The sequence below is a fragment of the Jaculus jaculus genome, chromosome 19, assembly GCF_020740685.1.
Source record: "Jaculus jaculus isolate mJacJac1 chromosome 19, mJacJac1.mat.Y.cur, whole genome shotgun sequence".
NCBI classification, from domain to species: domain Eukaryota; kingdom Metazoa; phylum Chordata; class Mammalia; order Rodentia; family Dipodidae; genus Jaculus; species Jaculus jaculus.
In genome coordinates this window covers 21794944-21821175 of record NC_059120.1, presented here as the reverse complement: position 1 = coordinate 21821175, position 26232 = coordinate 21794944, and the positions used below count along the sequence as shown (strand labels likewise).

Sequence of the window (26232 nt, the reverse complement as noted above, 5' to 3'; positions counted from 1 at the left end):
AACTACCTGGCTGGTAATTTAACAGTGTGCCAACTTATTTTCCACTCTCCGAGTCAACTACTTCACATAGCTTTTCTTATCTTAAACCTTAACCTGACTTAGCCAATAACCCTGCTTATTTCACTAAGAAAAAAAAAAAAAGGCAACCAATAAATTCCTCTCCCTCCATAAACCTTCTGTATTTCTTTACTCATGTATTCTGCTTCTTTCTCACTATAGTGGATGGATTGTACCCCACCATTTTTTAGCCCAAACCAACTCTTCCATTTCTCTACGGATCTTTTTCTTAAGTCGACCTAAGAGATTGTTGTTTATTTATTTGTTAATTTGAGTGTGACAGATAGACAAAAAGGTAGAGAAAGAGAGAGAACAGGTGCGCCAGGGCCTCCAGCCATTGCAAACAAGCTCCAGATGCATGCGCCACCTAGTGCATCTGGCTTTACATGGGTCCTTAGGCTTCACAGGCAAGTGCTTAACCGCTAAACCATCTCTCTAGCCCTGACCTAAGAGATTTTACACCTTCCACTCTTTGCACTTAATAATTAACAGTTTTTCTGCCTACTGAATTATTCCTTTCAGTTTACAAAATGCCATTTTATCCCTTTATCTCTCTCTCTCTCTCTCTCACACACACACCAAACAAAAAGCACCCTTAATATCAAAACCTCACTTATCTTCTTTACTCTTTATCTGAGGAACTGGTTAATTCTTAGTGTTTTCATTTCCTCTCTACCCAGTTTCTAATAAATTGACTGCAATCAGACTTTCATATCTATATTACTCTGGAGCTTTTCTCATAAAGGTCATCAACAACCTCCACTTTAACGTACATGGAAGTCAATTATCAAACTTTTTTTTTTTTCTTTTTTTGAGGTAGGGTCTTCTTCTAGCCCAGGCTGACCTGCAATTCACTATGTAGTCTTATACTGGCCTCCAACTCATGGTGATTCTCCTACCTCTGCCTCCTCAGTGCTGGGATTAAAGGTATATGCTACTATATCTGGCTTCAACCTTGATTTCATTTAGCAGCATATGATACAGTTGATCTTACTCTTTTTTTCCTTTTTCATTCTCCTTAAAACATGTTTTTTCCTGTATAACTGATTTTTTTTTGTTGTTGTTGTTGTTTGTTTTTTTTCAAATAGGGTCTTGCTGTAGTCCAGGCTGACCTGGAATTCACATGTGGTCTCAGGGTAGCCTCGAACTCACAGTGATCCTCCTACCTCTGCCTCCCGAGTGCTGGGACTAACGGTGTGTGCCACCACAACAGCTCTGATTTACTTTTTAGTTAGCTAAATCTTCATTTTGTTTAAATATATTTTTTAATTTATTTATTGGGTGCAGGGGGGGGGGAGAAAGAATTTGGCATGCCAGGGCCTCTAGCTACTGCAAAGGAACTCTAGACGCATGCGCTCCCTTGTGCATCTGGCTAACATGGGTCCTGGGGAATTGAACCTGGGTCTTTTGGCTTTGCAGGCAAATACCTTATTTGCTACGCCATCCCTCCTTCCCTGAATCTTCATTTTCTTCAATGTTCAAAGTAAAAATACAGCTGAGTGTGGTGACACATACCTTTAATCTCAGTACTCAAGAGGCAGAGGTAGGAATAACCATGAGTTAGAGGCCAGCCTGAGCTACAGTGAGACTCTAATTCAAGCTTCCCCACAAAAAAATGAAAATGTTCTAGCAATTTTTTTTTATGCCTCCACTTATTCCTTTGATTTAATCTAGCATTATGGCTTTAAGTACCATCTATATGCTGATGATATCTAAATAATTTTGCATGTGTGTGCAGTGGGCATACATGCATACATGTGGAGGCCAGGGGTTAACCATGGGTGTCTTCAATTGCTCTCCACTTTTGTGTGTGTGATATATGTGCATGTATATGTTCATGTGTGCATGCATATGTGTGTGTATGTGGAGGCCAGAAGTTGATGTCAGGTGTCTTCCTTGATCACAATTGATCTTATTTATTGAGATAGTCTCTCACTTGAACCCAAAGCTCTCTGACTAGTCTAGCTAGCTATCTTACTCCTGGATTCCCCAGCCTGTCTTGCCTTCCTCTGAGTCCTAGGCAGGCTAACACACCCACCCAACATTTATGTGGGTTCTGGATATCCAAACTCTGTTTTCTATGTGGCAAGTGCTCTACTGACTGGGCCATCTCCCCAACCTGAACCCTAATTTTTTTTGTTTTGTTTTTCAAGGTAGGGTCTTTCTCTGGTCCAGGCTGACCTGGAATCCCTATATAGTCTCACAGTGGCCTCGAACTCATGGCGATCCTCCCGAGTGCTGGGATTAAAGGCGTGTGCCACCACGCCTGGCCTCTGAACTCTAAATTTTATTTTATTTTACTTTATTTATGAGAGAGAGCAAGGAGGAGGAGGGAGTTAGTGTGTCAGGGTCTCTAGCCACTGCAGTCTAACTCCAGACACATGTGTCATCCTGTGCATCTGGCTTATGTGGGTTCTGGGAAGCCAAACCTGGGTCCTTAGGTTTCATAGGCAAGTGTCTTAACTACTAAACAATCTCTCTAGCCCTGACACCTAAATTTTAAATTTCAGTTTCAAACCCAACTGCTCATTTAGGTACCTTTCCCAAGAAATTTTGTAGTTTATCAAAATCTGAAAAACCTGAAATACTTCTGGACCCAACCAACATATGATTTTTTTTCCAAGTAATAAGGTGACATTCACTGAATAAAAATTGTGATTTTTTTTTTTTTGACAGTCTCCAACTCATCATCCTCCTGTTTCCACTTCACAAGTGGTGGGATTGCAGGTATGTGACAAACCTGCCCAGTTCAAATTATTCTATCTGCTAACTTGTAAGATACATACCTGAGTTAAACTAGCACCTGGTTGCATGGAAGACCTTTTTAGAAGCCTCACTTCTTTATTTATGTATCTTAGCATTCCACTAAGAGTACTAAAATCATTATTCTCAGAACTGTCATCTTCTGCGTTATATGCAAGAGGTTTAAATGGGTCTGCTTGAGAAAAGGTTAGATCTTTATGACTTTCTTCTAGTGCTGAAGGTTGTTCTAATTGCATTTTCTTTAAGTCTTGCAGCAGTTCTTCAGAAAGATCTTCATTACCATGACTTTTGAAACTAAGGTCACTAGCACTTATAGAGCGACGCAGTTTTCTGCACTTGAAAAAAGATGTCTGAGAATGTTTGGCAAACTTTGGATCTTGAATATCAGGCATAATTTCTGTTGGAGATGTAAATGGAGGTGGTAGAAACTTGATGTCATCTATCTTTTCATGTCCAGAAATCTTGGCTTGCAATCTGGTTAATTCTGATTCCTACAGAAAAATTGGTTACATTTAGTAGATACTCAATATGTTTTTGTTGAATTAACTACTTATAAAAAATAAACTCTTAGAAGACACCTATGTCAGCCTTTGTGTCTCAGATAAGAATTCTTTTATAATAATTCTGGAGACTTTTAAAGCACTTTTCAAAGACTACTATGTAAGATAGTTTCATTTGAAAAAAACATTTAAGGTAGGGTCTCGCTGTAGCCCAGGCTGACCTCGAATTCACTATGTACTCTCAGGGTGGCCTTAAACTTACCATGATTCTCCTACCTCTGCCTCCTCAGTTCTGGGACTAATGGCATGTGCCACCATGTCTAGCTGAATTTTTTTTTTATTATATTTTATTTATTTGAGGAGGGAAGAGAGAGAGAATGAATATGGGTGCACCAGGGCTTCTGGCCACTGCAAATGAATTCCAGATGCATTTTCCCCCTTGTGCATCTGGCTTATGTGGGTTCTGGAGAACCGAAACAGGATCCTTTGGCTTTGCAGGAAAATGCCTTAATTGCTAAGCCATCTTCTCCAGCTCCTGAAAATGTTTTTAATATTCTAATGAATTCCATAAAAATTAGATTTTCCTTACAGAATATTTAATTTAATTATTTGAAAAGTTAAAAATTTTTTAAATTTTATTTGAGAGAGAGAAAGAGGGCAGAGCGGGAAAGAGGGAGAAAAAATGGGCATACCAGGGCTTCTAGCCACTCCAAACAAACTCCAGACACATGTGCCCACCTTGTGCATTTGGCTTAAAAAAAAATTATTTGTTTGTTTGCTTATTTTTTTGAGAGAGAGAGAAAAGTAAAGAGAGAATGGGCTTGCCAGAACCTTCAGCCACTGTAAATGAACTCTAAACATATGTACCACCCTGTGCATCTGGCTTATGTGGGCCCTGGGGAATCAAACCTGGGTCCTTAGTGGTTCAGGAACTTGCCTGCAAAACCTATGCAATCTCTCCAGCCCCATTATAGAATATTTTAATGTTAATGACAATAGCAATTTCTATCCAAGATTAATATCTGGGGCTGGAGAGATGGCTTAGTAATTAAGGCATTTGCCTCAAAGCCAAAGGACCTAGGTTCAATTCCCAAGGACCCACATAAGCCAGATGCACAGGGTGGTACATATGTTTAGAGTTCATTTACAGTGGCTGAAGGTTCTGGCAAACCCATTCTCTCTCTCAAAAAAAATAAACAAACAAACAAACAAACAATTTTTTTTAAAAAGATTGAAATTTTGCACCTGAAAGTTCCTCCATGTAAGTACCGAGGTAAACTGTTAAGCTGTTAATAGGGTTAGAGAGATGAATTAGCAGCTCAGATGTTTGCCTGCAAAGCCTAAAGACTCAGGTTTAGCTCCCCAGAACCCATGTAAGCCAGATGCACATGGTGGTACATGCATCTGGAGTTTACTTGCAGTGGCTACAGACCTTAATTCACCTTCTCTCTCTCTAATAAATTATTTTTAAAACTAATAAAACTTGTTAATAAAAGTTAATCTAGGGGCAAGGGAGATGGCACAGTGGATAAAGTGCTTATTGCTCAATCTGTATTCAATCCCCAGACCCCGCATAAAAAAAGTATAAGAGGGCTGGAGAGTTGGCTTAATGGTTAAGGTGCTTGCCTGCAAAGCCAAAGGACCATGGTTTGATTCCCCAGGGCCCACATAAGCCAGATGTACCAGGTGGCACATGCATCTGGAGATTGTTTTCAGTGGCTAGAGGCCCTGGCATGCCCATTCTCTCTCTCTCTGCATCTCTCTCAAATAAATTAAAAAAAAAAAAAAAAGGTAGAAGAGGGGCTGGAGAGATGGCTTAGCAGTTAAGGCACTTGCCTGCAAAGCCTAAGGACCAAGGTTCAATTCCCCTAGAGCACAAGTAAGTCAGATGCATAAGGTAGAGCATGCATCTGGAGTTTGTTTGCAGTGACTAGATGCCCTGGAACACCCATTCTCTCTCTCTCACACACACATAAATAAATAACAATAGGGTCCTTAGGCTTCACACACAAGCGCCTTAAATGCTAACGCATCTCTTGAGCCCCAAATAAAATATTTTTAAAAGATTTTTTAAGAAGAGGCTGGAGAGATGGCTCAGTAGGTAAAGGCACTTGTGTGTAGTATAGAGCCTGATGGCCCAGGTTCAACTCCCTAATACCCATGTAAGTCCAGATGTACAAAGCAGTGCATCTATCTGGAGTTTGTTTGCAGTGGCAAGAGGTCCTGGTGAATCCATTCTCTGTCTCTCTCATTCTCTGTCTCTCTGCTTGCAAATAAATAAATAAAAATACCTTTTGGCTAAGCATGACACTCTTTTAATTCTAGCACTCAGGAGGCAGAAGTAGGAGGATCAGCACGAATTTAAAGTCACCTTAAGACATAAAAGTGAATTCCAGGTAAGCCTGGCCTAGAGCGAGACCCTACCTCAAAACAACAACTTAAAAAAAAAAAAAAGAAAAAAAAGGCAGCGGCCGCTGCTCCTGTCCTTGCCACAGCTCTCTCCCTTCCTTCCCTCACCTGCTACGGCTTTACCCACTGTGGCAGCCCGCCTCTGGGGAGCCAAGGGAGAGCCCTGTCCGTTCCTGAACTGCCTGCTTCCATTTCTCCTGTGTAATTGGAGCCTTTCGGGACCACACTGTTGCAGTTTCTGTTAGAGGATTAGGACCCCCCCACTCCCTTCAGCTCCTCTTTGTCCTTGGGACTCGCACTTAACTCCCTCCCTTTATAGGAGGAGCTTGGATGGGGTGGGGCATTTCTGTAAAACCTCCTGCTTGATTATCACATAGGACTGGAGCAAGAACCAGAAAGGTTGTTCCACCAAACTGCAGGCCAATACATGAAGACAGGAAAGAGATAGTAATGGCAAGGTCACATGACCAGTCCTACTACTACTTGCTTGCCGAAGTGTTGCTGTTGGTCTTAAGTCTACACAGGAGGATTTCCTTTATTTGACATTTGTTACCTTTTGGAAGAAGGAAATACTGTTCCAAGTCATGATGCCTCTGTTTTCAAGTTGTCACTACTTTTGGCTGTGTATAACATGGCCCTTTAAACAGAAATACTGCTGTTGTGAGGGAGTTCCAGTTCTCCAATCTAAGTTGGGAAAGTCCCTCGAGTGACCTTGGCTTCTGCAAAGAGCCTATATTTCTCTTTAGACAGTTTTAGACTGAGAGAACCTAAAGAGGGGGAAAGGCTTAGAATGGGTGAGGTTTGTGTTGTGCTATCATGTATGCCTGACAAATCAGAAGTGAAACCTGTAGGATTTATCTCGGGGTTCTGCTGACTACCCAGACATAAAGGTAGAGATTGATCATTTAAAAAAAAAAAAAAAAAAGACAGAAGCCATAGCAGGTTTCTGTAACCCCAGCACACTAACACTCACGGCAAAATGGGAAATAGTCAGGAGAATTTCCCAGAAGCTCATGGCAGGCACAGCAAAGAATAGCAGAGCAGGAACTCAGAGCCAGAAACCCTGCTTCAAAATGAGGTGCATGGGTGATGGCTTAGCAGTTAAGCGCTTGCCTGTGAAGCCTAAGGACTGCGGTTTGAGGCTCGATTCCCCAGGACCCACGTTAGCCAGATGCGCAAGGGGATGCATGTGTCTGGAGTTCGTTTGCAGTGGCTGGAGGCCCTGGTGTGCCCATTCTCTATCTGTCACTCTCAAATAAATAAAAGTAACAACAACAACAAAATGAGGTAGATGGGCAAGGACTGATAATGAAAGCTGTCCTCTGACCTCCATACACATACGCTGTGGCATGCATATATGAGCAGAGATAACTACTAGGTAACTACGAACACAATGTAGAAAATTTTAATTTTGCCTAAGTGTTATAAATCTCTAGAACACTAAGAATATCATTATCATTGTTGTTTTTCAAGGTAAGGTTTTACTTTAGCCTAGGCTGACCTGGAATTCACTGTGTAGTCCCAGGTTGGCCTAGAAATCACAGTGGTCCTCCTATCTCTGCCTCCCAAATGCTGGAATTAAAGGTGTGTGTGCCACCATGCCTGGTCAAAGATGGGTTCACTTTAGAGAAAGACAAATGGTTTTATGGGTGTGTGTGTGAGAGAGGAAGGGACAGGGAGAGAGGGAGAGAGAGAAAGACAGATGTGGGTTCTGGGGTTTGAACTCAGGTCCTCATGCTACAAGGCAAGCACTACCAGCTGAGCTCTCCCTCCAGCCAGGAATATTATTTTCATGAAAGTATTAATGGTGTATTCATCCTAAGCATATATACATAGTGTTTAAATATTCAATTAACACAGAGGACTGAATCCAGAGCATCCTCTATGTTAAGCACACACACTGCCATTGTGCTACATTGTCAACTCCTAATATACTTTTAAATTTTAAATTATGTCTATTCAGATGTAGCTAGTACTGTAAATATCAATCATAAAAAAATCACTTAGCTGGGTGTGGTGGCACACACCTTTAATCCCAGCACTCGGGAGGTAGAGGTAGGAGGATTGCTGTGAGTTCGAGGCCACCCTGAGACTCCATAATGAATTCCAGGTCAGCCTGGGCTAGAGTGAGATCCTACCTCGAAAAACCAAAAAAAAAAAAAAAAAAACTCTTGTTTTTTCACCACTATTAAGATTGTTCTTTTTTATATTTGTATTTTTATTTATTTATTTATTATTTGCAAGGAGGAAGGGATGGAGGGGAAGAGAATATGGGTATGCTGTGACAGGGCCTCTCGCTACTGTAAATGAACTCCAGACACATGTGCACTTTGGGCATCTGGCTTTATGTGAGCACTGGGAAATTGAATGCAGGCTGTAAAGTTTTGTAAGCAAGCATCTTTAACTTTCAACCATCTTTCCAGCTCCAAGTCTGTTCTTTTCTCTCTCTCTTTATTTAAAGATTTATTTTTATGTATTAGAGACAGAGAAAGAGAGGGGAATGAGAATGGGCCACTCTAGCCACTGCAAACAAACTCCAAATGCATGTGCCACCATGTGCATCTGGTTTACATGGGACTTGGAGAACTGAACCTGGGTCCTTAGGTTTCACAGGTATGTGCCTTAACCACTAAACCATCTCTCCAGGCCTACTCTTTTTTTTCTCTTAAAGGAATTCACTGCTAACTTTACCTTACATATTATATTGCACTTTTAACCCAGCATTGACTTTTTAATCTCTATGTGTCCATAATATTAATTTCAAACGCTACACAAAATTTTCATGATCAATAGAGGTGAATAAGTACCCTGGGCTATTTTAAAAAATATTTTAATTTATTTGTAATGAGAAAGAGAGCTAAAGTTACAGCATGGGTGTACCAAAGCCTCTTGCCACTGTAAACAAACAACAGACACCATTTGCCACTTTGTACATCTGTCTTGCCGTGGATACTGGGGAATCAAACCCAGGCCAGCAGACTTCATAAGCAAGTGCCTTTAACCTCTGAGCTATCTCCCCAGCCCAGCCTGGGCTATTTTTAAAATATCTATATTTGAACCCAGTAAAAAAAAAAAAAAAAAAATTCTGAGTATTATATTTTTACCTTAATTTTTTTTGGCTGAAGAGATGGCTCAGCAGTTAAGGTGCTTGCCTTTAGAGCCTAATGACCAGAGTATAATTCCCCAGTACCCATGTAAAGGTAGATGCAAAGTGGTGTATGCATCTGTAGTTCCTTTGCAGTGGCTGGAGGCCTTGGTGTAGCCATTCTGACTGTCTCTCTCCTGCTTAGAAATAAAATAAAATGAAAAAAAATGTTTTATTGTTTTTTTGAGGTAGGGTCTCACTCTGACGTAGGCTAACCTGGAATTCACTATGTAGTCTCAGGGTGGCCTTGAACTCATGGAGATCTCCTGCCTGTGTCTCCTGATTGCTGGGATTAAAGGTGTGTACAACTATGCCTGGATGACCTTATAATTAAAAAATATATATTTTATTTATTTATTTGACACAAGGAAAGAGAGAATGGGTCAGGGCCTCCAGCCACTGCAAACAAACTCCATATGCATGTACCACTTTGTGCATCTGGCTTACATGGGTAATGGGAAATCAAACCTATGTCCTTAGGCTAAACCATCCTTCCAGCCCTTACTTTATAATTTTTAAAGGAACTTTACTGATTTTGGAAAACACATCAACTTTTTTAGATATAACAGGTATAAAATCTGCCAAAGTAAATGTTATGAATTATTGGTATTATAATTAAATACTTATAAAACTTTTAAAATATTTTATTTATTAGAGAGAAAGAGGGAGGGAGGGAGAGAGAATGGTCATGCCAGGGCCTTTAGCTATTGCAAATGAACTCCAAATGCATGTGCCATCTTGTGCCTCTGGCTTATGTAGGTACTGGGGAATTGAACCTGGGTCCATAGGCTTTGCAGTCAAGTGCCTTAACCACTTAGCCATCTCTCCAGACCCATAATTTTTGTTTTGTTTTGTTTTTTGGTTTTTTGGGGCAAGTTATCACTCTAGCCCAAGCTGATCTAGAACTCACTCTGTAGCTCAGGCAATCTTTCTACCTTGGCCTCCCAAGTGCTGGGATTATAAAGCATAAACCATCACACCCAGCTAAATAATTTCATTTTATGATAATGAGATACATATCACATTAATAATGCCCCTAAGCTGCCTTCTAACAAAATGCTTTTAAATTCAAAGTCAATAATTGGTCATGAAGACCTCTGAAACCTACAAGAACAGGAAAAATGAGTGATTTATTTTTTCATAGATATGTCATCACTTTCATGTTTACTTACTTTATTTACTTATTTTTGTTTTTTCAAGGTAGGGTCTCACTCCAGCTCAGGCTGACCTGGAATTCACTATGTAGTCTCAGGATGGCCTCAAACTCACGGCAATCCTCCTACCTCTGTCTCCTGAGTGCTGGGATTAAAGGCATGTGCCACCTCGCCCAACCCATGTTTACTTACTTTAATAAGGAGTGCTTCATTTGTAGCTTCAATGACTTCATTCCTGTCTTGAACTTGCTGATGTAAATTGCTTACAGTGTCCTGAGCTTCTTCTAATTCCAGTTTTGCCTTCTCTAGTTGTTCATTTAGCTGCTGAACAGAAGTCTTTTGAGAGTCGGCAGAAATCTTCCACTTTGCATGGTTCTCCTGATGTGAAATCATCTGGACAAAAGCAAAAATTGGGTAGAGTTGTTTTTAACAATATTCTAATATTTGCTACTACTGATTTTTTTTTTCTTAAAAGAAAGCAAATTCTGTTTACAGATAAAAAATATCTGATTTCTGGGCTGGAGAGATGGCTTAGTGGTTAAGCGCTTGCCTGTGAAGCCTAAGGACCCTGGTTTGAGGCTCGACTCCCCAGGACCCATGTTACCCAGATGCACAAGGGGGCACACGCATCTGGAGTTCGTTTGCAGTGGCTGGAGGCCCTGGCATGCCCATTCTTTCTCTCTCTCTCTGCCTCTTTCTCTGTCTGTCGCTCTCAAATAAATAAATAAAAATAACAAAAAATTTAAAAAAATCTGATTTCATAATAAACTGAAAACTAGAGGAAAAAAGGGAGAGAAGTCTTATGTTTACTGAACAGTTAACCATATGTCATATTTAGATCCTTGTCGGACATAGGCAAGGCTCTGGGTTAAAGCAAACCTAAGCTGTCTGACACGAAGGCCCATGCCTTTTTCAGAAGATGCTAGCAATGCTGCTCTAAATATCAGAGCAGATGCTAGATATTACAAAGCATTATAAATTTACCTTGCATGAAACTATTTATAGCAAGTATTGAATATTTTGTTCATTTTTTGCAAGTACTATTTTATATACTATGATAAGACATCCTTAACCAAGTTCTATGATGGACATTATTATATACATCTTACAGAAGTAATTTACTGAAGGTCCTACAGGTGTTTGGTTAGGAAACAGGATTTGGGCCCAGGATGCCTTGCTCAGAAAGTAAAGCTCTTAACTCTACAACATATTAGCTCACTAGCTATTAAGTACGAGGTGTGTGTTTAGTTAATAATGAAGATGTGTAATTTTATGATGGACACTTAAGAGCCAGGGTCATATTCTTCCTAACAGGTCAACTCACTTCAGTGGGAATTACTGGAATAAAGCAAAGTTTACTTTACCTCCAGATGATAAGCTTCTTTGAGAGAGTCTACTTCTGCAGACAACTTCTTGATTTCTGCTTGCATTCTTGCTTCTAAATGAGCTTCACGTACTTGAGAAGCCCCCAGTTCTTCAGCCAAATGATTTCCATGTGCTTCCTTAAAAATGACATGTTGAGTAAAATCTGTACATTTTTTTTGGTTATTATACCTACTCCAACCCAATGCATTAATGGAAGTATGCTAATTTTGTGTCAACACATTTCAAATTAATTTAGTAAATGATACACTTTTAAATGGATAACCAGGGCTGGAGAGATGGCTTAGAGGTTAAGTGCTTGCCTGTGGAGCCTAAGGACCCAGGTTCGAGGCTTGATTCCCCAGGACCCACGTTAGCCAGATGCACAAGGGGGCACATGCATCTGAAGTTCGTTTGCAGTGGCTGGAGGCCCTGGCGTGCCCATTCTCTCTCTCTCTCTTTCTTTCTCTCTCTCTGCCTCTTTCTCGGTCACTCTCAAATAAATAAACAAAAATAAACAAAAAAAAAATAGATAACCAGTTAGAAATTATTAGCACATTTGTTGCTACTGTAAGTTCACTAACCAATGCTTTTTGTGAAATAAAGAGCCACAGGATGTTGAACTTGGGCTGCTAATAGTCTGCTTTCAGGTGTGCATGTGCAATTTTGCTCACCAGATACTGTTTGCTTGTCAAGCATGATTTCCATTTTCATACAAACCTCTTTATGCTAGTTCAAACAAGTTGTGCTTGTAACTTTATTTATTATATAAATGAGAGAGAAAGAGGGAGATAGAGAATGAGAATGGGCATGCCAGGGCCTCCAGCCACTGCAATCAAACTTCAGATGCATGTGCCACTTTGTACATCTCTCCAGCCCTGTGCTTATAATTTTAATTACAATTTATTATTATATATAAAAGTCTCTTCTTGATGTCAAAGATGTTTTTCCTTTCTGTACTTTCAGCAACCTACAGTCAAGCACAGTGCAAAACACAAAAGGGAAAATTATAGAAATAAACAATTTCTAGGTATAAAATTGCAGACTGTTCTGAGCAGCATGATGAATCATGCCCTTTTCCAATAACCACACTATATTTGCTACTTTCCTTATTAGTCAATGGCCATTTTGGTTTATTAAGGTATTATAATGTCTGTGTTCAAAATAACTATTTTCATAATGGTCCCAAAGTACCTGTACCAAAGAGAAGCTGTAAGTGCTACATATATATAGTTCAGTAGCATCTGTGGTTTCAGACATCTATTGAGGATCTTTGGAATGTATCATGATATATGTATGGGAAAGTTTTTATATAAAAACTAAGTCAAACACATAAGTCATACACATTTGCCACCCAGTCCCAATTAAAACCAGTAAAAAGAGTTGTAAACTACAATGGAAAATTTCATTAAAATATAATGTTATATTCCACTTGGACAACTTTTAAACATTTATTTATTTGGTTTTTCAAGGTAGGGTCTTGCTCTAGTCCAGGCTGACCTGAAATTCACTTTGTAATCTCAGGCTAGCCTTGAACTCTCAACCATCCTCCTACCTCTACCTACCAAGTACTGGGATTAAAGGTGTATACCACCATGCCTGGCTCTAAAATTTATTTATTTGCAATCAGATACAGAGAAAGAGGGAGAGAGAGTATGGGACTGCCAAATCCTCTAATCACTGCAAATGAACACACGCAAGCACCACTTTGTGCATCTGGCTTTATGTGGGTACTGAGGAATGGAACCCAGGTTGTTAGGCTTTGCAGGCAAGTGCCTTAACCATGAGCCATTTCTCCAGCCCCTAAAATAATTTTTAATTCTCTGTACTTGAAAGAAATTAAAGAAATTAAACTGTAGATGACAGAATATGAGTACAGCATATATAAGAAAGATTAAATGGAATTATAATCTAATGACTCATACAAAAAGAATCAAGGTGGGCTGGAGTTATGGCTCAGTGGTTAAAGGTATTTGCATGCAAAGCCTCACAGTCTGGATTTGATTCCCCACTACCCATGTAAAACTAGATGCACCAAGTGGCACATGCACCTGGAGTTCATCTGCAGTGGCAAGCAGTCCTAGCATGCAATACAGCCTTCCCTCTTACACTCTTTTTCTGCTTACAAATAAATAAATGTTTTTTTTTAAATCGAAGGTGCTGGGCATGGTGGCACATGCTTTTAATCCCACCACTTGGAAGGTGGAGTTAGGAGGATTGCCATGAGTTCGAGGCCAGCCTGAGACTACATAGTGAATTCCAGGTCAGCCTGGGCTAGAATGAGACTCTACCTCAAAATAAAATAAAATAAAATAAAATAAAATAAAATAAAATAAAATAAAATAAAATAAAATAAAATAAAATAAAGCAAAACAAAAAAATCAAAGGGCTGGAAAGATGGCTTAGTGGTTAAGGCACTTGTGAAGCCTAAGGACCCAGGCTCAATTCCCCAGTACACACATAAACCAGATACACAAGGGGGGGCATGTGCCTGGAGTTCGTATGCAGTGGGCCAAGGCCCTGGCATGTCCATTCTCTTCACCTGCCTCTTTCTCTTTAATAATAACAATAAAATAATTTAGCCAGGTGTGATGGCACACACTTTTTTTTTTTTTTTTGGTTTTTCAAGGTAGGGTCTTACTCCAGCCCAGGCTGACCTGGAATTCACTATGGAGTCTCAGGGTGGCCTCAAACTCACGGTGATCCTCCTACCTCTGCCTCCTGAGTGCTGGGATTAAAGGCGTGTGCCACCATGCCTGGCTTTTTTTCATTCTTTTTTTTTTTTTTTTTTTTTTTGGTGGCACACACTTTTAATCACAGCACCTGGAGCAGAGGCAGAGGTAGGAGGATCACTGAATTTGAAGCCACTCTAAGACTACTAGTGAATTCCAGGTCAGATAGGGCTAGAGCAAGACCCTACCTAGAAAAACAAAACAAAATCATGGCTTGGCCCAACCCAAAAGATAAACATGAATCTATATTTAATTTGGGATTAAAATATAATGTTAAAAACTTTCAGGCTGGATGCCAGGCATGGTGGTGCACACCTTTAATCCCAGTACGTCGGAGGCAGAGGTAGGAGGATCATTGTAAGTTTGAAGCCAGCCTGGAACTACAGAGTGAGTTCCAAGTCAGCCTGGACTAGAGTGAGACCCTATCCTGAAACAAAAAGAAAAAAAAAGGAAAGAAAAGTTAAAAAAAGAAAAACTTTCAGGCTGGAGAGATAGCTTAGTGGTTAAGGCACTTGCCTGCGAAGCTTGACTCATGTTCAACTCTCCAGGTCCCATGTAAGCCAGACACAAAGATGCACATACACAAGGGGGCAATTGTAGTTCAATTGTAGTGCCTGGAGGCCCTGATGCACCAATTTATTCTCATTCTCTCTCTCTCTCTCTCTCTCTCTCACACACACACACAAGCCAGTCTGTTGTGTCTCAAAGAAAATTTAATATTAAAAATTTTCAACCTAAAACACCCTTTCAATTGTTATAGTTCTATATTTTAACTACCTTATTTTTAAACAAGTGAGTTTAGCTTATCAAATAAATCATATTTAGACATTATTGATAAAAAGCAGAAATGATATAAAAGTAGACAGCCTCCTTTTTCTTAATAGACACCCAAATATCTGATATATTACTAACAAAACTTTCCTACATATTCTTAGTCTACTCATCCATAATTGTGAATAAAAATATAGGGGGCTGGAGAGAGGGCTTAATTAGGCACTTGCCTGCAAAAGCCTAAGGACACAGGTTCCATTCCCCAGTACCCACATATAGCCAGATGTACAAGGTGGCACATGCATCTGGAGTTCATTTGTAGTGGCTGGAGACCCTGGCGTGCCCATTCTCTGTCTCTTGCTCTGCCTCTCTTTCAAATAATAAATAAAAATCTTTAAAATACATCGTCAGGCTTAACCAAATTTGAGGTAAAAATATTTTAACTCAATTTATTTTTACTTTTTTTTTTTTTTCTAAGGTAGGGTCTTACTCTGGCCCAGGCTGACCTGGAATTCACTATGTAGTCTCAGGGTGGCCTCGAACTCACAGCAATCCTCCTACCTGTGCCTCCTGAGTGCTGGGATTAAAGGCATGAGCCACCATACTCAGCTTTAGCTCAATTTCTATGATAATTAGTCAACATAAAAGAAAGAAGAAAAAACACAAGAACTTAAAAATGGAATATTAATAAACATAATTTTCTCAAGGCCTACATAATAAACTCAAATATATCAACCTAAATACTTGTAAAATAAATTGACTTCTGGGTAAATAAAATTTGTATACATACCCTTGCTTTTTAACTAGCACTTGATCTCCAATACTTTAAAATAGTTAAAATGTTTGATAATCAGTTTTCATTTAGAAGATGGCTTCGAAAAAGACTTTTTAAAAAAAAACTAGTATGTCAGATTCACTTGAAAGTGTAAAAGTGCTTTCTAACTCAACGTATCAAGAATTAATTAGTGTGGCCAAAGCTCAGTTCTTAAGGAATTCCTGATTATATTGCATGATATGGTTAAATTTTTTTCAATAAAATAGTGGTAATATGTATATAACAAAACTAACTTTTTTGGTGTGTGTATGTGAATGTGGGCACATATGTGAAGGTCAGAGATCAACTTTCTGGGGGGTTGGTCCTCACCTTCCACCTCGTTTGAGGCAGAGTCACTTGTTTACCACTATGATCACCAAGCTAACTGGCCTGTGGCAACTTATGGGGATCCAAACTCAGGTACTCACACTTGCACAGGCACTTTATCCACTGAGCTATTTCCTCAGGCCATTATTTTGACAGCAGGTTAACCTGAAACTGGATGTCCCCTGTGTCAGCCAGCCAACTAATGGGATTGCAGATGTGAAGTACCACACCTAGCTCTACATTTAACCATTAAAAAAAAATCATTATTTGGTCAGGCATGGTGGCGCACACCTTTAAACCCAGCACTTGGGAGGCGGAGGTAGGAGGATCGCTGAGAGTCTGAGGCCACCCTGAGACTCCATCGTAAATTCCTGGTCAGCCTAGACTAGAGTGAAACACTACCTTGACAAAAACAAAAAAATAAAAATCATTATTTGATGTGTGTACTTCTGGGTGTATGTACGTGTGCTTGTGTGTGAGTGTAGGTGCACATGTGCACAGCTCACACGTGGAAGACAGAAGACAGCAGACAGCTTGCAGATGGGTCCTCACCTTTCACTTCCTTTTCAAGTAAGGTCTCTTGTTTGTAACTGGAGAAATTCTCCTGTCTCCACTTCTTTTCTCTCTGTAGGTGCACTAGGATTGCAAAGCCAGCCACAGCTCTTGGCTTTTACAGAGATCTGGGAATCTGGACTCAAGTATTAAAGGTTGCTCAGCAAGTACTTTAACCACTGAGCCATAATACCAGCCCTATTTTAACCATTTTAAAGTGTACAATTTAGTGCCATTAAATTAATTCACTCCAGCACAGCTCCTTTTTACAAAAACTATATAAATACAATTTTAAAAGGTTAAAAAATTTAAGACATCATAATAATAAAAATTGAGAATTGGAATTACTTTCTCTTTGGAGAGTTGTTTCATGTCCTCCAGCTCACTAGAAAGCCTTTCTATTTCTCTCTGTGCTTGGACGTGCTGACGGCGAGCCTCCACCAGTTCTGATTGAGAGTTCTGCATTTGCTCCTGGGCTAGCCTCAATTCTTGCCCCAAATCTATGGCCTCCTTGTATTGAGTGGCAATGTACTGTTCTTGGTCCTTCATAACCTGAAAAACACAAGGTATTTGTAGGTTTCAAAATGAAATGTATGAGTATAGCCTATTTCTTCTTGTGTCTTTTTAAAAACAAGTGATTTTCCCCTCACACCTAAATCCTCATATACTTTAATATAAAATGACTATCACTGTAAAACTGATAAAGTCAAGAAAAAAATTTCAATGATAATAAAATGACAACACTGTAACTTTTTAAAAAAATCTACAGCTTTCTTTTCATCCACTACTGGGGATTAAACCCAGGGCTTCGTACCCACTAGACAAGTGCTTTACCACTGAACGACATCCCCAGCCCATTTAAAAATATGTGTATTTTGAAAGAGTTTCACTGAGTAGCCCAAGCTAGCCTCAAACTTGTGATTCTCATATCTCCTCCCGAGAAGCACGTAATTAGGCATATACCATCACATCTTACTAGAACTTTCTTTTTATATATTTATTTATTTGTTGGTTTTTCAAGGTAGGGTCTCGCTGTCTAGCCCAGGCTAACCTGGAATTCACTATGTAGTCTCAGGCTTGTCTCAAAGTCACAGTGATCTTCCTACCTCTGCCTCCCAAGAGTGCTGGGATTAAAAGTGTGTGCCGCCACACTCGGCTTTTTTTTAAATATGTTTGTTTGTGTGTGTGTGTGTGTGTGTGTGTGAAAGAGAGAGAGAGAGAGAGAGAGAGAGAGAGAGAGAGAGAGAGAGAATATTAGCACACCAAGGCCTCCAGCCAGTGCAACTGAACTCCGGATGCTTGTGCCCCCTTGTGCGCATGTGCAATTCTGTGCACTTGCATCACTATGCATCTGGCTTACATGGACATGCAGACTCAAACATGAGTCCTTAGGCTTCACAGGCAAGTGCTTTAACCACTAAGCCATCTCTCAACTTTTTATTATTTTAGAGATAAAATCCTGTTATGGGCTGGAGAGATGGCTTAGCGGTTAAGCGCTTGCCTGTGAAGCCTAAGGACGGTTCGAGGCTCGGTTCCCCAGGTCCCACGTTAGCCAGATGCACAAGGGGCGCACGCGTCTGGAGTTCGTTTGCAGAGGCTGGAAGCCCTGGCGCGCCCATTCTCTCTCTCTCCCTCTATCTGTCTTTCTCTCTGTGTCTGTCGCTCTCAAATAAATTTAAAAAAAAAAAAATCCTGTTATGCTGCCTAGACTCACCATGAATTTAAGATACTTCTACCTGAGCCTCCTGAGTGCTGGGAGTATAGATTATGACATTACTTTCTGCTTTGGAAATCCTTTTGTGTGGGGGGCAGGGTTATGCAGTCCACACTGACTTTGATTTTTGATCCTCTTGCCTCAACCTCCTGAGTGCTAGGATTACAGGTGTGCACTACTATACTCAATTTATGTGGCTTTGGAGATCAAATCCAGGGTTCCCTGCAAGTACTCAATGAAGTTAGCTATATTCCCAATCATGTAGCTCATACTGATATATTATGCATGACTTTAATATACACAAGCTATATATTCTTTTTTTTTGGTTTTTCGAGGTAGGGTCTCACTTTAGGCCAGGCTGACCTCAAACTCTCAGCAATCCTCCTACCTGTACCTCCCGAATGCTGGGATTAAAGGCGTGCGCCACCAAGCTTCGCTGACAAGCTGTATATTTTTTTTATGATGAGTGTAACTTTTATGAAAAACATAAGAGTACTATGATGAAAAAAATGTTAAAATTTGATTATCCATGTCAAAAAATGAAGATTTTAGGCCAGGCATGGTGGTGAATGCCTTTTAATACCAGCAGTCAGGAAACTAAGGTAGAAGAATTGCCATGAGTTCAAGGTCAATATGGAGCTACAGAGTGAGTTCCAGGTCAGCTTGGGCTAGATTGAGAGCCTGCCTTGGAAACGCCAAATAAATGAATAAAGATGATGATTTTAATATGTTATATTAGCATATGCCTGCAGTCTTAGCACTCTGGAGACAGAAGCAAGAGGATTGTGAATTCAAGGTCAGAATGGGCTACAGTCTCAAAAAGACTATAAGCAAACAAATATAACAATGGAGATTTTATTGGCATGGAATAGATAACTGAAATCTATCATTATCCAATTAGCTGGGGTAAAGACCTTATTCTCTATGAACTTGTCACCAGGGCTATTCCTCCCTCTTAAATGTTTCTATATTTTTAGGTTTTTTGAAGCAGGGTCTCACTCTAGCCTAGGCTGACCTGGAATTCAAGTCTGGAGCACAAGCTGGCCTCAAACTCATGGTGATCCTGCTACCTCAGTTTCTTGAGTACTGGGATTAAAGGCATACACCACAACATCCGGCCTACAAAGTACATGGTGAGCATCCCTTAAATAAAAACTCCAAAATCTGAAATACTCCAAAAATTTTCCAAGCACCTACTTGACAAACATGGAAAATCGCACACTATGAAAATATATGGCATCGAGGAGATGGTTCAACAGTTACAGGCGTTTGCTTGCAAAGCCTGACAGGCCAGGGTTCAATTCCCAGCCACCCACATGAAGCTGTATAAGTGTTCATTTGCAGCAGCAAGAGACAGACCCTAGTGTGTATGCACACACACACACTAAATGAGTAAATTAATTAATAAAAAATAAAATGTTTGATGTATAAACATTGAAAATATTATATAAAAATATCTTTAGGATATGTGCATAGAGTAAACATGAACCACAAATAAATGTTCAGATTTGGATTTTGAAGATGCAAATATTCTAAAACAAAATTTTAAAAAGCTGGGCTAGGGCTGGAGAGATGGCTTAGTAGTTAAGCGCTTGCCTGTGAAGCCTACAGACCCTGGTTAGAGGCTCAATTCCCCAGGACCCATGTTAGCCAGATGTACAAGGGGGCACACGCATCTGGAGTTCATTTGCAGTGACTTATGGTCCTGGCTTACCCATTTTCTTTCTCTCTCTCAAATAAATAAATAAATATTGTTTAAAAAGCCTTGAAGCCAGGTATGGTATGCATGCCTTTAATTCCAGCACTTGGGAGGCAGAGGTAAGAAGATCATCAAGAGTTCAAGGCCACCCTGAGACTACATAGTGAATTCCAGATGAGCTTGGACTAGAGTAAGACCCTACCTCAAAAACAAAACAAAAGCCTTGAAATACAAAACACTTCTGGCCAAATGTAGGGATACAAAGGTAATTAAATCATTGTCTTTGCCCCTAACTAAACAATCACAAATTTTACATGTATGTATATATTTTGGGGGGGGGGCAGTTGAGGTAGGGTCTTACTCTAGCCAAGGCTGATGTGGCACTCAGTCTATAGCCCCAGGCTATCCTCCTACCTCTACCTTCTTAGTGCTGGGATTAAAGGTGTGTGCCACTACACCCAACTCACAATAAAATACTTTTAAAGATCAATAAAACTAATAGCATCTGGCACAAAATTAAGACTAAAGAAACTGGCACAATTTCTACATGTTGAAACCAAGCATTTTCTTACAAAGATTCATTCTACTTTTGGAAAAACACTACCAGAAAATAATTCGCTTACAGTTTCCATTTCTTTCATCCTTTGTTGTGTTCTTTCATTTTCCTTTTTCAGTTGACTTATCTCCTGCTCATTTTGTAGCATTATAAACTCTTTTTCTCGAATCTGTTCTTTGGCATTCTGCAATTTTTCATTTAAACCTTCTATCTGAATTTTAAACAGATGAGCATTATTAACATAACCAGAAATATTCAGTCATGAGCTGTGTTCTAAGTACGTCACATGTCACCACTAATATCTGAAATATCTAAATATCAAAAAGCAAGCAGAACGTGAAGGTGTGCATCCATAATTCAGGAGGCCGAGGCAAGGAGGATCCTGAGTTTAAGGGCAGTCAGGATTATATAACAAGATCCTATATCAAAAGCAAATAGGTACAGGCTGTGGAGCTAGCCTAATGGTTAAGGCATGTGACTACAAAGCCAAAGGACCCAGGTTTGCTTTCCCAGGACCCACATAAGCCAGATACACAAAAGGGTGCATGCATCTGGAGTTTGTTTGCAGGGGCAGAAGACCCTGCCGTGCCCATTCTCTCCCTCTCTTAAGCGAGCAAAAAAAGAAAAGTAAATAGGTAGGGCTGGAGAGATGGCTTGATGATTAAGGTGCTTGGACTGCAAAGCCAAAGGATCCAGTTTTGATTCCCTAGTATCCATGTAAAGCCAGGGATACAAGGTGGCACATGTGTCTAGAGTTTGTTTATAGTGGCTAGAGACCCAGGTGTGCCCATTCTCTTTCTCTCTCTCAAATAAATACTAAAATATTTTAAGAAAAATAGATAGATAAATGAACAAATACAAATAAAACATCTAAAATCAAAGGTATTCTTCTTGAGGCTGGGGAGATGGCTTGGTGGTTAAAGGTGCTTGCTTGCAAAGCCTGCTGATCCAGCTTTGATTCCCCAGTATACTTGCAAAGCACAAGTGTCACATGTGTCTGGAGTTTGTATGCGGTGGCCCTGGTGTGTCCATTCTCTCTCTCAAATAAATAAATTTAAAAAAAAATTTTAAATGGTATTTTTTGTAAACAATTTGGAAGTATAAGCATTCTATTTAGGTCTGGAGAGATGGCTTAGTGGTTAAGCACTTGCCTGTAAAGCCTAAGGACCCTGGTTCGAGGCTCAATTCCCCAGTACCCACATTAGCCAGATGCACAAGGGGGTGCACACATCTGGAGTTCGTTTGCAGTGACTGGAGGCATTGGCATGCCCATTCTCTTTCTCTCTCTCTCAGCCTCTTTCTCTGTCACTCTCAAATAAATAAAGAGAATTCTATTTAATAATATGCTCATAGTACTATGTTTATACTTAAAATACAGTAAAAATGAAAATATAAATTATAATTTATTAATTTCTTCCTTAAGTTAGCATACAGAATGAGTTTTATAAAATTTTCATAAACATATTATTGTACTTCACTTGTATTCATCCTGCATTGTCCCCTCTTGCACTCCCTTGTTCTTCCAGTTTGTCTACTTCCTGTCCTAAATGGTTCCTTTTCCATTTTCATGTCATATATATAATATAAATTTATATTCTGTATATGAGAAGGAAACAAGCAATACTTAATCTTTCTGGTTCATTTTGCTTAACATGATTATCCACTTTCCTACAGATGGTTTAATTTGTTCTTCTTCCTTTCTTTTTTTTTTTGAGGTAGGGTCTCACTCTAGGCCAGGTGGACCTGGAATTCACTGTGTAGTCTCAGAGTGGCCTTGAACTCATGCTGATCCTCCCACCTCTGCCTTCTGAGTGCTGGGATTAAAGGTGTGCACCACCATGCCTGGCTCTTTCTTCATTATGGATGAGTGAAATTCTACTTTGTGTATTGTGGAAGTCAGAGACAACCCTGGGTGTTATTTCGGGCCTCATCCACTTCTTTATTTTTTTTGAGATAGATCTCTCCCTGGCCTGGAAATTGCCAAGTAAACTGGCTGGCCAGTGAGCAACAGGAACCCACCTGTCTCAGTCTCCTAGCACTGACAGTAAAAGCACATCCACCACACCTAGCTTCTATTACATGCATTGTTTTTTACTAAGCTGTCTCCCTAACCCAAGTTCTGATTTTTTCCCACTGGAGTATATTCATTGTACATACTATGTATATTTTCATATATGTACATAATGTACTTTCACCATGCTTCCCCACATAGTCCCTTAACCACCCCTTGCTTGGCTCGCCCTTTATCACTTCATTCCTCTACAAAGCTTTGTTTCTAATTTTATGTCATATGATTTTATGTAGCTATATGAAATCCAAGATCCACAAATGAAAGAAAACAAGTGATATTTGTCTGAGTCTGACTCATTCACTTAATATGGTAACCTCCACTTGCATCCATTTTCTTGTGAATGATATTTCATCCTTCCTTATAGCTGAATAAACTTCCATTGAAAAACTATGTATCATATTTTCTTTATCCATTCCTCTGTTCATGAACACCTAGGTTGACTGACTTATCCATTGAATTACAATAGGCATCAATGTTCAGGTATATCTGTGATATGTTAACCTAAGAGTCTTTTGGATAAGTATCAAGGAGTAGTGTAACTAACTGGGTCATATGGTAAGTAGGTCTATGTTTAGTTTCAATTTATTTATTTGTAAAAGAGAGACAGATAAAGAGGCAGACAGAAAAAGAGTGAGTATGGGCACGCCAAGGTCTACTGCCCTTACAAACAAACTCCAGACATATGCACCACTTTGTGCATTTATCATGACTTGGGTACTCGGTAACTGAACTAGGTCATCAGGCTTTCAAGCTTGGCAAACAAACAAGTGCCTTTAACCACTGAGCCATCTATCTGGCCCTTAGTTTTAATTTTTGGAGAACCTTCATAGTAATTTCCATAGTGTCTAAATTAATTTACATTCCCACCAACAGTTGCATAAGTGTTCCCTTTCCCCAGCATATTTGTCAGCCTCTGATGTTCCCTTTATTTATTATTGTATTTTTTTGTTTTGTTTTCTTTTTTTTTAATATAGATTTTTATTTTTATTTTTTTTGGTTTTTCGAGGTAGGGTCTCACTCTGGCTCAGGCTGACCTGGAATTCACTCTGTAGTCTCAGGGTGGCCTCGAACTCACGGCGATCCTCCTACCTCTGCCTCCCGAGTGCTGGGATTAAAGGCGTGCGCCACCACGCCCGGCTAATATAGATTTTTAGAGAGAACTAGAGTATGAGACAGAACTGGCACTCCAGGGCCTCAGCCACTGTAATCGAACTCTAGATGCTTGCACCAACTACTGTGCATGTGTGACCTTGCACTTGAACTACCTTTGTGTGTCTGGCTTACATGGGATCTGGAGAGATATCAAACATGGGTCCTTAGGCTTTGCAGGCAAGTGCCTTAACCACTAAGCCATCTCTCCAGTCCTTTTTTTTTTTTTTTTATTCACTCAAGACAGACAGGTACAGAGAGTGAGAGAGAGAACGGGTGTGCCAGGGCCTCTAGCCACTGTAAACACACTCCAGACATATGCACCGCATTATGCATCTGGCTTTACATGGGTACTAGGGAATCAAACTCAGGTTATTAGGCTTTGCAGGCAAATGCCTTAGCTGCTGAGTCATCTCTCAGTCCCCCAAGATCTTGTTTTTTGATTTAATCACCTACTCTGTTTTAGTTTGACATTTAAAACCATACATATTTAGGGTTATTATCCACAGGGCTTTATTTGTTACTATAACTTTGTTGCTTCTTTTTCTTTTCCTCTAGTATTTGGATCTGCTGGTTTACTGCATCAGACATGACTGATTCCCTGCTACAGTTATTTATCCATTTATTCCTCTCAGGAAATTCTTTCCTATGCTTTCATGATTGAAAATGTCTTCCTTGTCTATGTATAGGATTTCCTTAAATATCTTCTATAATAATGTCTCAATGGATATGAATTCCTTGCTTTATAACACCTTCCTTCTCCATCAATTTTATAAAATATCTTTGCTGGATATATATATATATATTTTTTTAATTTGTTTGTTTTTTGAGGTAGGGTCTCATTCTAGCCCAGGCTGACCTGGAATTCACTATGTAGTCTCAAGGTGGCCTTGAACTCATGGTGATCCTCTTACCTCTGCCTCACTCCCAGGTGCTGGGATTAAAGGCATGTGCCACCACACCCGGCTGGATATAATATTCTTGATTGGCTGTTATTTACTTTAAGGGCTTGAAGAATGAAATTCCATATTTGTTTGGCTTTTATGTTTTTTGTATTTATTTCTTCTTCTTCTTTTTCTTTTTCTTTTTTTTTTCTTGCTCTAGCATAGTCTCAGGCTGGCCTCAAGTTCACAGTGCCTCAAACTCACAGCAATCCTCCTACCTCTGCCTCCCGAGTCCTGGGATTAAAGGTGTGCACCACCACACCTGGCTCTAACTTTGGACTTTCGATCTTCCTGCACCCAGACCTCAAGTGCTAGGATTACAAAGTGTGAGCAATGAGACCTAGTCTATGCAGTGCTGGGGATGAAAATCAGGGACGCAGGCATGTTAGGCAAGCATTTTAGCAATGGAGCCACATACAAATCTCTATTATTTATTTATTTTGGGTTCTGGGGATTGAACCCAGGGCCTTGTGCAAACAAAGCAAATGCTCGACCATTGAGGCATATCCTTAGCCCCAATTTTTGTTTTGTTTTTTGAGAAAGCTCAAGCAATATAGCCATGGCTAGGCTTAGTCTGGTAATCTTCCTGCTCAGCCTCTAGAGAGCTAGGATTAGAGGTATATGCCACCACACCCAGCTCTGCTTTTAGGGTTTCTTCTAAGAGGTATGATGCTATTTTGGCTGCTTTGCCCTAGTGAGTTGGTATTTTTCTATTGCAGCTGTTGTTCTGCTATTAGCATTTTAAGTATAGTATATGAGAGACAGATTCTCTTCTGGTCATATCTGTCTGGTTTCTAAATTCCTCTTATGCTTATGAAATCACTTTTATGGTATAATTCCATCAAATAGGGTTTCTCTCTTTAATTTTTTAAAAATTTATTTATCTATTTGAGAGCATAAGAGAAGGAAAGAAGCAGAGAGAGAGAGAGGAGAGAGAGAGAGAGAGAGAGAGAGAGAGAGAGAGAATATGGGTGCACCAGGGCCTCCAGCCACTACAAACCAGTTCATGTGCCACCTTGTGCATCTGGCTTACGTGGGTCCTGGGGAATCGAACTTTAGTCCTTTAGCTTTGCAGGCCTTAACTGATGAGCCATCTCTTCAGACCCTCTCTTTAATTCTTACTGTGTCTGCTCCCATGGATTCTTACAGTGTCCTGCTTAGTACCAGCATCCTTGAAAGTTGTAGTCATGCTGATCTACTCATTTTAATTTACTGATATCTGGGGCTGGAGAGATGGCTTAGCAGTTAAGCACTTGCCTGTGAAGCCTAAGGACCCCGGTTCGAGGCTCGATTCTCCAGGACCCACGTTAGCCAGATGCACAAAGAGGCATACACGTATGGAGTTTGTTTGCAGTGGCTGGAGGCCCTGGCATGCCCATTCTCTCCCTCTCTCTCTCTCTTTCTCTGTCTGTCGCTGTCAAATAAATAACTAAAACAAAAATTTTAATTTACTGATATCTGAAAGTAGTATTTCCTTAACTTTGTCTTACATCCTAATATTTCATTTCTCTTT

General features: G+C 39.8%; 1 protein-coding gene across 3 annotated transcripts in view; it reads right to left on the bottom strand.

Moving 5' to 3' along the window:
- The window catches only part of Ccdc18 (coiled-coil domain containing 18), a 110645-nt gene that overhangs the window by 1910 nt on the left and 82503 nt on the right, over positions 1-26232 (bottom strand). For all 3 annotated transcript variants that reach the window (XM_045138793.1, XM_045138794.1, XM_045138795.1), the window contains 5 exons: positions 20623-20766; positions 16935-17138; positions 11393-11530; positions 10221-10421; positions 2844-3311 (listed from right to left, as the gene is read on the bottom strand). In XM_045138793.1, the coding sequence (XP_044994728.1) occupies positions 2844-3311; positions 10221-10421; positions 11393-11530; positions 16935-17138; positions 20623-20766 (1155 nt within the window). The remainder of the gene's footprint in view (positions 1-2843; positions 3312-10220; positions 10422-11392; positions 11531-16934; positions 17139-20622; positions 20767-26232) is intronic.